This window comes from Rhynchophorus ferrugineus, unplaced genomic scaffold (genome assembly GCF_030347505.1).
Source record: "Rhynchophorus ferrugineus isolate W39M unplaced genomic scaffold, kcgeb_rfMv2 rfM5, whole genome shotgun sequence".
NCBI classification, from domain to species: Eukaryota; Metazoa; Arthropoda; class Insecta; order Coleoptera; family Curculionidae; genus Rhynchophorus; species Rhynchophorus ferrugineus.
The window spans coordinates 19708341-19719967 of NW_027472584.1; the positions used below are offsets into that span (position 1 = coordinate 19708341).

General features: G+C 31.1%; 2 protein-coding genes across 8 annotated transcripts; one reads left to right on the forward strand and one right to left on the reverse strand.

The window, feature by feature from the left end:
- The first annotated feature begins 227 nt into the window (after positions 1-227).
- On the forward strand, positions 228-6163 carry LOC143197254 (epidermal growth factor receptor kinase substrate 8). 7 transcript variants are annotated; one of them, XM_076405528.1, is made up of 10 exons: positions 228-271; positions 386-530; positions 583-714; positions 1508-1796; positions 2453-2605; positions 2970-4016; positions 4072-4203; positions 4264-4357; positions 4975-5450; positions 5511-6163. In XM_076405528.1, exons 4-10 carry the CDS (start codon positions 1536-1538, stop codon positions 5589-5591), a joined length of 2244 nt encoding a protein of 747 aa, XP_076261643.1. In that variant the 5' UTR covers positions 228-271; positions 386-530; positions 583-714; positions 1508-1535; the 3' UTR covers positions 5592-6163. The 7 variants fall into 7 exon arrangements, with proteins under 7 accessions (XP_076261643.1, XP_076261645.1, XP_076261648.1 ...); XM_076405530.1 differs by lacking the exons at positions 228-271; positions 386-530 and having other exon boundaries at positions 576-714; XM_076405533.1 differs by lacking the exons at positions 228-271; positions 386-530 and having other exon boundaries at positions 576-714; positions 5008-5450.
- Orp8 (Oxysterol-binding protein-related protein 8) lies at positions 6116-11347 on the reverse strand. Its single transcript, XM_076405525.1, has 14 exons — positions 11151-11347; positions 10876-11093; positions 10771-10817; positions 10481-10720; positions 10229-10373; positions 9969-10172; positions 9741-9913; positions 9505-9671; positions 9254-9449; positions 8927-9202; positions 8556-8871; positions 8276-8499; positions 7407-7558; positions 6116-7347 (listed from the first exon to the last, which is right to left on the reverse strand). The coding sequence occupies exons 2-14, from the start codon at positions 11066-11068 to the stop codon at positions 7146-7148; spliced, it is 2535 nt and encodes an 844-aa protein (XP_076261640.1). The 5' UTR covers positions 11069-11093; positions 11151-11347; the 3' UTR covers positions 6116-7145.
- Positions 11348-11627: the final 280 nt, after the last annotated feature.

The window sequence follows — 11627 nt, forward strand, 5'->3', positions numbered from 1 at the left end:
ATCCAAACACTAAGAAATAAATACAATAACAAATAATAATTATATAATACATTTTACTGAAAGAAAAATATTGTCATACTTTAATCATTGTGTGTTGTTTAATAATATTACAGCAGTATTCTCTAAAAATAAAAAGGTAAATAATGAAGTTACAAAATATTAAATAGACGTAATAACATACAAATACCATACGAAATTTATATTGTAATCGCTAACCGTAATATAATAGTCTAGTCTAAATAATTTAAGCAAGTATTTAAGCGCAGCAAAGGTAAATATTAACAAAATGTAATATAACAAAGTTAAATGAATATGACGAAAGAAACTTTCACCTCTAATGTGATAATAAACTGTTCAGGAATAATACTCTATTGATTTTTCGTAGATATAAACCTGTTAAAAATGAAAATATTTATAATATCAAATGTATTAATGTCATTGGATAATTAAAATTAATGATGCAGCCCGGTAGCTAGAATACTATTTATTTGATCGAAAAGTCCTGGTATACGGTACTACCAATACAACAGGTAAATGTTCTCATTTTTGTACGCATGTGCTTAGCGATTGTCTGTTACCTAGGTACCTGTCAGACGGAATAACCAGTAAAATCTTTCGGTACTGTGTTAGTGTTAAGTGGTTTGATTTGTAACTTTAAAATTTAGAAAAACGGCAACCGAGTGTTATACTATGGAATATTAAATACTGCGTCAGGTAAGCCAAATTTGGTAGAATACTTGCTTTAAAATCAAGTTGGTACTGTTACTTCTCCATCGTACTGTAGTCTGTTTCATTTCGCCACGGTGGCTTTGATTTAAATAATTAAGTGTTGTGTGTGTATTTTTGTTCGGAATTTTATTGTTATTTACAAATATCGAGCATTATAGTCGGGTAATGATGTTGAAATAAATATTGGTTTGTGATTATTTCAATATCGTCCTTAAACGCCTACGTGTTACAGGTGTATTTCTTCAGATTCTTATATGCTTACAGTAATAAAATATGCAGCAAAACCTTAAATGTATGAGATACCTCTTTGACGCTAAATTCTTACCTCATTCTTAACATTCCTTTCTTATATGGTGGAAGGTGTGGCGCTTTTGGTACATTATAGTATTATTTTATTTTTGTTTTAATTAGTATTATGATTTTCCTTTCGTTTTTCGTGAGAAATATATCCCCACCATATTAAATATCAATTAGCGTTGATTACATTCATTCTATATATTTAAAAACGTAATTGGTGAAAACATTTCAATTGTTCGAGTGACATAAAAACATTATGAAGCTATAGTTCATAATAAGACCCGTTAAAAATATAAATGATAAAATCTATCGATAATAGTCTTCAGTACGTTTATATGAAATAATCTAATCTTTACCATTGTTTTAAGATCATATTATATCGATTACAACATTCTATTATCAGATATATTTATTGCTCTACCGTCATTTCCCCTTATAAGTTAAAACTATTTATTACATTTTTTTTTTCATTTAATTTCAGTAAAAAAAGTAACCGTCAACAATCAGTCATGGCCTATAGAAATGGATATTCCCGAGATGATCGTAACTTGGATAGGGACAGGGACAGAGACCCGAGGGATGATGGAAAACCTCCAATTCACATCATTGAACATTTGGCAACTTTTAGTGTGTCTCGTAACACAGGTATCTCCTATCCCGTAGATGGTATGAGGAGATTAAGACAGATGGAACAAACAAATGGTATATGGTCGCAGAAAATGCAAATTTGCCTGGACCATCCCTGGGTACTTATTTTAGACGAATCTGGCGTAAGTACAACAATGTTTTATTAGTATCGTAATTCTTTGATTTCGAAAATAATTAATTATGTTCAGTACTTTAGTTTTAATTTACATGTTTACGGTAGAACGCAAATTCCAATTAAAATGACGTAATTGATTATTTTTGTTGCGATAAAACTCTTCAGTGAATGAAATAACAAAAATAGATCCTTCAAAGAAAAGGAACAATAATCATAATTTCGAAATAATATGTTCGGTTAGGGAAAATGCCATGAAACATGTTTCTGTAATAAAACGTGAGTCATGAGGACGATGTTATAAACAATGTAATACGATAAGTACTATAAAAGTATTTCAAATCAACTGTATTTTACACGTTAATGATAATAATGATATGATATATCCAATTACAATGAAATTTTTTACGTAAATTTTTTGTAGTGTCTTTAACATGTGTTAAACATGTCTTTAATCATTTTTCTATTAAATCCATAATATTTTATCACAAAATTTCTAATAATGTACACAAAATTGATAACATTAGCATTAACAAGAAAAATATATCTAATAAAACAATTGTTAAATGAAGAAGTGTAGGATATAGTAAGCTATAATGTTAACTATATATAATTTATATAATAAAAGCAGAAATAAAATCAATAAATAAATAAATTTAATTCCAGAGCGTTGTTGAAAGATTTCCCGTCGATAGTATAGAAGATCCCACAGCATTTATGAGTCAAGATCCCATGGACATGTATAATAACATCTTGGTATTCATCATTGCTGATTCAAGTCAGTCTTCGCCCGCAGAAATGCAAATGCACATATTTCAGGTAAATACTTTGTCTCTTCATCTAAAAGAAACGTGGTATGTTTTCTACCATTATGTGTATGTAATAATAAATAATGGTACATACTGACAAGTAAAAAAATCAAATTAAAAGATAAAAGTATTTTCTAATCTTTTATAAATTAGTTTATGATCATTTTTTACACTTATAGTTATTTATACCCTTATGACAGTATATAATAACTTGCATTGTGCTTTAATTCCTAGATTAGTTATCGTATTCATCAATATAAAAAGTGATCCCTTTAATCCGTGATAAAATTACACTTACAGCAATCAAAAATAAATATGATACTGTTTCAACCTGAAACATTTACGCAGTTTTAAATAATCTGTTCTATTCACAGTGTCAAAGTATTTCTGCCCAAGACCTGGTCGAAGATTTAAAACAACTGAGAATGGGAAAATCATTTACCAGAAACCGAAAGAGTAGTATACCACCACCCGTTCATAAACCACCACAGCTTAATGTAAGTCCTTCTCGAGACCATAATAATAGGGATTACTTGTTGCATCAAAGATCTGACTCAGAGCTTACCGAAAATAATGATGATTCAAGTTCCACTACTAGTGAAAAGTACGAAAGGGATGTGACAATTTTGAATCATTGCTTTGACGATATCGAAAAGTTCATAGCGCGACTTCAACATGCAGCTGCTGCTTACAGAGAACTGGAAAGAAAGAGAAAGGCGAGAAAAAATAAAAAACGTGACATGGGCGATGGAATGTTAACAATGAGATCAAAACCACCACCGGAAAAAGAATTCGTCGATATTTTCCAGAAATTTAAGTTATCTTTTAACTTACTAGCCAAGCTAAAAGCTCACATTCACGATCCGAATGCCCCCGAGCTTGTTCATTTTCTTTTCACACCTCTGGCATTAATTGTAGAAGCATCACACGATCACTATTTTGAACAACATATTCCACAAAATGTTATAGCACCTCTGTTGACTAGAGAAGCTACGAATTTACTCATGAACTGCGTTACAAGTAAAGAAACAGAATTATGGCACTCACTGGGTAGTGCTTGGAGCACATCCAGAGATCAGTACAACGGACACGTACCATCTTATCATCCCGTTTTTATGGACGGGTGGTCTCCTGAATATCCTGTTGATGATCCCGATGTCACTGAAAAGTCATTCAGTTTGGATGTAAAAGATGACGATTCAGATAATCTTTTTATGCCACCGGCAGGTGAAAGCACGGCCAAAAGTGATATTTCAATAGATTCAATTGAACTCAAGGGTGAGGACAAAAGTTTCGGGTATGGACAAGAAAGGTTTTTAGAAGATTTGCAGAACCGTGGTGCTCATATCGTCCAAGTAACTTATCCGAGAACAGCAAACAATGATAAAGAGTTAACAGTCGTAAGAGGTGAATTCCTCGAAGTAAGTTGACTATAATATTTCATTTAAACTTGTAAAAATTATATATTTGTATTAGATTTTGGATAGCAGCCGTAAATGGTGGAAGGCAAAAAATAGCAAAGGGCAAGTCGCTCATGTACCGAATACAATTGTAACCCAATATCATTCAAGCAATATGAGTCCACTTCATAGAAATCAACATATAGAGGTAAAACGAAAGTGAAGTGAAATCAGGACATTCTCGATGACATTCTTGAAATTGTTTTAGGATTCTCCTCCAGTACGTTATTCAGGTCAAAGTTCAAGTAATGAACACAGAATTCAACCAAAGCCCACCGAATTTATAATGAACGACAGAATTGGTAAGAAAGGTGAATTCCGCTATTTTTAAATGTATGTATTGTATTCCCTGTTGTATCGTTAAGGAGTATAAGGCTTCTCTATTTTTCTGTGTCTTCAGTGTTGTGTATAGTCCAGTAAGGCATTTATTATTAAAGACTTACATTCATTTAATAGTAATTTTAAGTTAAATGTATGCATACATATATAAATATATATATATATATATATATGCAAAGCTGACAAAGTATCAAAATATTTACAATTCATATTTATTAAAAGTATATTTTGTATATACCTATCTCATAAGATACATTTTTATTGTTTTTTTTTACTAACTAAAATGTATTTCAGATTAATAAATATTTACATAAACATGTTGTTGGTGTTTTTGTCTGCTTATATATCTACTAGTCCCGTGTCGTTTTGCTTTTAACTCCAATATGCTATCAGAGCAATCGTTACGCTAATAAATTTAGCGAATTAAATTTTGTTAAGTAATAAGTATATTTAATTGTTTATATGTTATACAGTTAAAATTTGTTTTATTAAAGTGCAAAAAACGCTTTCACCGTTTATTGTATATGTTGTCGAAAAATGGGCTAACATAAGTTATATGCGATCATTCTTAATACTTCAGAAAGTAGGCAACCATCGCTAACTAATATTCCAGCACCTGCACCTCCTCCACCACCGCCTTCACAGAGTGCTCCAGCACCACCGCCGCCACCTCCACCGATGGGTGATATGTCACAACCAACTACTTTGAAACGTACTGTATCACGACGTTCTATTATGTCAAATCTCTCAATGAGTGATAACTTACACAATGAACTTACTAGCGTACTTACGCTCGTAAGGGAAAAGGAAAAACAAAGGCCTATGTTAGATATTAAACAAACACCAGAAACATTTATTAGTGACAAGTCAACTCCGAAAGAAGTGGTAGAGTGGTTGAAGATTAAAGGATTTAGTGACGGTATATGTACGAAATTTAAAGGAATAACTGGTTATCAGCTATTTGAAATGACCAAAAAAGAGCTTGAAAAGGTTTGTGGGGAGAAAACAGGAAAAACACTACATTCATATATCCTTGTGCAAAAATCAGTAAGCAACGTAAGTAATACATAAGAAAAAAACTAAAACATAAAAATACTCACAATATTTTATTTTTAGTTCCAAACAATCAGAACAACCGAACTGCAAAAAATATTAGCCAAAGCCAGGCAGAAAGTAGAACCAACTACAGAATTATAAACTCCCTAAATGTTATTTAAAAATGATATTCTAATTTAGTTGTGTTAATACGGGAAATTGTCATAAACTATAAAAAAGTGCAATACAAATTATTAATAAGTATAAAGTAGGGATGCCGAAAAAATATCCATATATCCATATTTTTAAAAAAAATTAAATATATTTCTTAAACATAAAAGAAAACAATTAATTATTGTTAATAAACCTTTTAAATTAGTGCTTAATTTTAAAGGTTTAGTGTATTGAGGTACTTAATTTTAAATATTAATGGTAATTTAGTACCTTATTATAAATTAAAAATATCTATATTTTTTTCTCTGTCAAAATATATCGAATTTTTTTTAAATATCGATATTTTTTAGGGCCGACTCTCCTACTATGAAGTATATAGAGATTACAATGATTTAATAAATTATTTTTATCTAGAAAAAAGTTGCTTACACATGTATTATAAATTACTTATAAAATTAGACAGTGTTTAACATAAAATAGATCATGAGGGCCAAAGATTAAAACAACATGTATAAAGCAAAAACCGTTTTATTAAAATTAAATAAAGGTTAATAAATAAAGTTTGTATATAATATTAATAACTTCTATGTAATAACATTTTGTCATGGTGCAATGTTATACACTAAAGTGTTTCATAAAACTTCTATATAAAAATGTTAACAATTTTAACTACTCAAGTCCCTACCAGTAGTAGTATTAATTTTATTATCAATATATAATGCGAACCAAAAAAAAGGAAGAGATTAAAAGGATTGCAAGTGATATATATATGGATTATATTTATATAAGGGTCAAACGTTTATATTTTATTAGAAGATACTTTGGAAAGCGAGTAACAAATAACTAGAAAATATTTAGTTATTATTATGTTAAACATACTCATGAACCCGCATGCTATAAGAACAGCTTGTATATAATTTTAGTTAACTGGTTATTCTAAATATATAAGAAAATATTCTCAAATGCATAAGACTGGTTATATTACGTGTATATATACTCTAAATCTCTCAATTTCAAAAAAAGCTAAAACATGACTATATTATATATATTTGTATAAAGCCGAAAATATTTCAAAAACCATGCAACGTAAGACACGTTTTCTTTGATTAATATTTGCAATAAATGAGAATATTTCAATTCCTGCATTAGCTAGGCTGCAAAACCTTAATAGTAATAAACTAAAATATATATAACATATATATAATGGTATAAGTATAAATAAAATATGAAGAAACTTAAATTTTAAAATTAATTTTTTAAAAAATATATGTATATATAAAATAACATAATTCTTATTTTTATGCGAGGATCTCTTGCGGCAAGTTATATACTGGGAATAATATAAACAAATTCCACGATCAATTTTTTTTTTCGATGATCAGTATTCCTTTAGAATGAATTTAATTTTAAACACAGGAATATCGTCCAAAAAATATAATATGATGGATAAATATAAAATAAAATTTGAACTGGTATAAATTCAAGCACTGTATAGCTTCGAAACCGCATCTACATACCTATCATCACATTTCATTGCACAACTTATTTCTTAAAGAAATAAAAAAGAAGAGCTTCAAATAATCCCATTAAAAACACTATTACAAATAAATTTCTCATATTTATCGAACCTTCTTTGTGTTTTTTGTTAACCTCGACTATCTGGCCTACAATATTTTGTACTTGATTTACCTTTCCATCCAAATCTTGCAAGCGCTTATCTAAATTATCTAATTTCAATTTTATACTGAAATAAATAACATTTTAAAATGACTTTCCTTTACTAGTGATGACTGAAATGCTTACTTGGTACTAGGCGACGTGACAGTTTTCTTCCCACGGTGCGAAGAATCAGAGTGGAATTCACTGGAACTGTCATTAACATCAACGTCAGATGAGATTTGTTTCGCTGCTATTTTTCTTTTCGACACTTTGACAGAAGAACGTGATTCTGTTATCTGCATTAAAATTATTTTATATGTAATGTATACGATATAAAATGATTAAGCTCGTGAATAACTAATCCACTTTCTTTAAATTATATCTTAATCTAGTTATTAGTTACATCTAGAGTCGTCGGTTGACTGAAGCTAAATAGATAAATGCAGGTTTTTCCATATTTATGACTATTTTTTTAAAATATAATTTTATGTCTCCTTTTTACCAACGAGGGTTTATCTGGACTGGATCTACTACTTAACGTGGGCTCCGAACCACGGTCCCCGGCATTAAACCCATCGATTGGCCAATGACCAACTTAGAGACCATCCCAGAAGACATCCGGTCTTACACAGCCTGGTGACTTGGATGATTATTCTTTATCATATTTTTCACTGTTGCCTATAAAGACATTTACAATTACAATCACAAACATAAAGTACATCCATGCCCCAACAGGATTCGACTCTCGAACTCTCGACTATCGCAACAGCAGGAGGACCGTCCTGTCGCCTTAATCACTGCGCCACGAAGCCGACCGACTATATTTTGACAAATAAACTGAGATTCTAAAAAATTCTAGGACGCTAATAGAAAGTTCTTTCCTTCGCTGGTGTTTATATAGTTATTTATTAATTAAAATAATTGAAGAAACATATATTTTATATTCAAACACAAAAAATGTGTATTACTTATTCACACACCTTGTAACAATTACATAAATAAAATCTACACACCTGTTGTGGATCCACACTAATAATGCTGGCAGTCTTAATCATCGGCGTAGGATGCTTTGTTCTTGTTAAAATCTTATATTCGTATTCATATTGATATAAGTCGTTTCTAGGATCCCACGGTCGAAGATCTGAATGCTTGTAAACCCACTGGCCTGATTTCATATCTTGTTGAAAATGTATGGGTAACCACTCTTCACATTTTGCTTTCCGTTCTTTCGATCTAGCTGAAATTTTAAAGCGAAATCTTATTGTAAATGAAAACCTACAAAAAATAGTATACCTCTCTGGGCTTCTTCTAAAAGAGTCTTCTCTTCAGTGGCAGCATTCATGTCATCTCTTCTAATAGCGGCGGAAACATGTTGCCAAAGTTTTTCCGACTCGTTTTCGCCTTGATTATCCAAACGGACTGTGTAGCGTGTAAGCCTTTGTTTCCTTATCGCCGGTGTGGACGAGAACAAAACCTGAACTTCTCCAGTTCGTTTGTCCTTAATATGAATTGTACCGTCCCAATATCCTTCAATTGTTGCCAATGTTTCCTTTCCTAGTTTCAAACGACCTGTGATGCAGTTCGTTTGTTCAGATCCACCCAAAAACGGCTGAAGATAAAACGAAAACGTTGTATTATAAATAAACTAAAGTAAATATATCTACCTTTAATTTGAATTCAAGCTCTGTGTAGTACCCGGTTTTCTCACAGTCAATTGAAACTTTTCCACCCAATTCCATGGTCAAAGTACCCATTAAAATACCTTTACAATGCGCATATGGTACCGTTAGCTTATAATCTTCTCCGCGTGGTAAAAGGGTCAGTACCGCAGTACCATCCAAAATAGCTGATGTCGAGTTGCCATAAAATTTAGATCTAGCCAATATACTAGCGGTGATTGCAAAACCTTCTTCACGATTGGTAACGTAAAATGCTGATACCTAAATAAACATTATTATCCCGTATCCCCACCAATAATTTGTATAACTTACTGGTGGATGATGAGACACCTGTTCGGCAATATAAAATGTTTTGGAATTATTTGGATGTTGCCAGTAACATCTAAATGTTTCACCTAGAATTGGATTATACGGCTTTTTCAATCCTTTCGGCTTTTTATAAAGCCCCGAGAGATACCACTTTACTATTTGTTTCATACGAGTAAAAGCGTCATCTTCAAGAACAGCTCTGTAAAATTGAGTTAATGGATATCAATATTTTTTGTCAGCTGTATAAAACTCACTGAGATAAAATATCCACGTGATAATACGAATCAGACAATTTATCCAGAAATGACCTAGGTTCTAAGATGAAAGTTGGCAATACAACTTTGCTTAGATCCATGCCAGGACGTACTTGTTTAACCAGAAACCAAATAAGCGATTTATGTTCTTCTGCTAATTCCTCTACCTTAAGATAAATAAAAATAAAATATATTATTTTTATATGACTACTATATATAATCATTATCAGATTTACTTGTGCTCCAACTTCTCCAAATTCTTCTTCGGCATTAGGAACATATGATGTTTCAGGAGGATCCATTTCCATATCCTCTTCTTTCTGGGATATCTCAGATTCAGAGTCAGATAATTCCACTTCTCCCGTGCTTAACTGGGCTCCATTATCAGCTTGACTAATATTATCCAAATCTGTAATAACATATATATTTTTGCACAAGTATATATTATAATATTTGACTTTTACCATGTACAAAATGCTTTTCATAATCTGTTTCTGACCACTGTGTTTCATGTGTTGTGCTACCTGATGATTTGTTACTCACTGACCTTAATAAAGCACCATCATTTCTTATGGATATCTCTAGAGCATCTAACCAACACATTCCTGATGCTTGACTTGGCGCCCGGAATATCAAATATGAACTTGGAAGTGGTTGAACTACTGCACCTAAAATATACAGTTTGTTACGTATATATCATAATAACTTACATTAGACAGTTTACCGATTGTCTCATTTTCAGGTCCTCTAGGTGCCCAAATTGTTTGATCAAGTGGATTATACAATTTGAAACAGAAACCATCCTTTTTACTAGGCCTTTCAATAACTTTACAGGAATTCAAAAGCACAGTACCTACCCAGTGACTGCTCTACAATGTAACGTCACATAAATATTACATTTTTTTAAGAGGCAAATATTTCACTATATTCAATTATATATCAAAGCAGTAAAAATACTTTTATTATAAAAAAGTACCTTAGCTTTAGGACTTTTATATAATACCAATAATCCTGGTTTCAAAACACACCACAATTTAGTCCAGGATTTCAGTGTACCTCTTATTTTCAACCAGTCTGCTAAAACCACAACAGAAGGATCCTTAAGTGAATTTAATAACTCATTTGTAACTCTTTTTTTCTCTTTGCGATAATTTTTTCTTTGGGCTTTATAGGATTCCTTACGCATAAGCTTACTAGATGATTCAGGGGTGTGGAGCTACGGAAAACAAAAATAAAATACAAACTATGTTTTTTTGAATTCTTTACCCCTTCAACAGGACCTGGAGTTTCTAACCTATCAACATTGGAAATTCCTAAAAAATAATCATATGATTGTAAAAATGATTTGCTTTATAGGTAAATTAATTTTACCAGGACTACCCGGCCCAGGACTATTACTTAGTGAATCTGTTGATGGTAATTTTGGGACAATATTAAGTAAAATTCGAGATTTTCTATCATCATTTTTAGGATGTGCTGGAGTGCCTTTATTTGAGTGTATTCCTGAATTACTATTATCATTGGGATTGTTAATGGCATTTTGTGATCCAGTGATTGTTAACATTGTAATTTTTTATTTAACAAATTAACTTAAAATAAAATAAATGAGTTTAGTTGGATGTAAGAAATAACATCATTTTACATACCTTTACTACGCAACTACAGTAATTTGGATATTATCATTAAAATGTGTATATACTTAAATTTACTACTAGTCTCATTAGTGTTAAACCTGTTATCTTTTTAAACATCGTTGACTTAAATTATGGTAATCATAACAAAAATAAAAATTCACAAACGAAACGTCGTTACACGATAACATGCGCTATGACCAGAAAAACACAACGCTCGTTAAGCCCTGCGCATATGAGATCATTCCCAAAAATTTGCGCAAGATTTTTATAGTTTCTCTTGAAACAATTCCAGGATCCGCAATTTACCTTGGTTTGTTAAGGTGACGTCAGTTAAAAAATAACTACTGATTTGCCAAATGAATGATTAATTATTTAAGATGTATGTAAATATCTAGTACAAATAGCAATGATTTTTACAAAATAGAGCGTTTTTTATAAATGTTGGATAGCGCCTCGTAACAAACGCAATCCATAGCTCTTTGATAATGT

What these genes read in the sequence shown, in the direction of transcription:
- LOC143197254 (XM_076405526.1), top strand. Translation starts at nt 1,323, where the DNA reads ATGATAAAATCTATCGATAATAGTCTTCA. An exon ending in TCTATCGATAATAGTCTTCA is followed by an intron (nt 1,352 to 1,507) that starts GTACGTTTATAT and finishes ATTTAATTTCAG; the next exon opens with TAAAAAAAGTAACCGTCAAC. An exon ending in TTATTTTAGACGAATCTGGC is followed by an intron (nt 1,797 to 2,452) that starts GTAAGTACAACA and finishes ATTTAATTCCAG; the next exon opens with AGCGTTGTTGAAAGATTTCC.
- Orp8 (XM_076405525.1), bottom strand. Translation starts at nt 11,068, where the DNA reads ATGTTAACAATCACTGGATCACAAAATGCCATTAACAATCCCAATGAT. An exon ending in TCCTGGGCCGGGTAGTCCTG is followed by an intron (nt 10,818 to 10,875) that starts GTAAAATTAATT and finishes ATTATTTTTTAG; the next exon opens with GAATTTCCAATGTTGATAGG. An exon ending in CACGTGGATATTTTATCTCA is followed by an intron (nt 9,450 to 9,504) that starts GTGAGTTTTATA and finishes TCAATTTTACAG; the next exon opens with AGCTGTTCTTGAAGATGACG.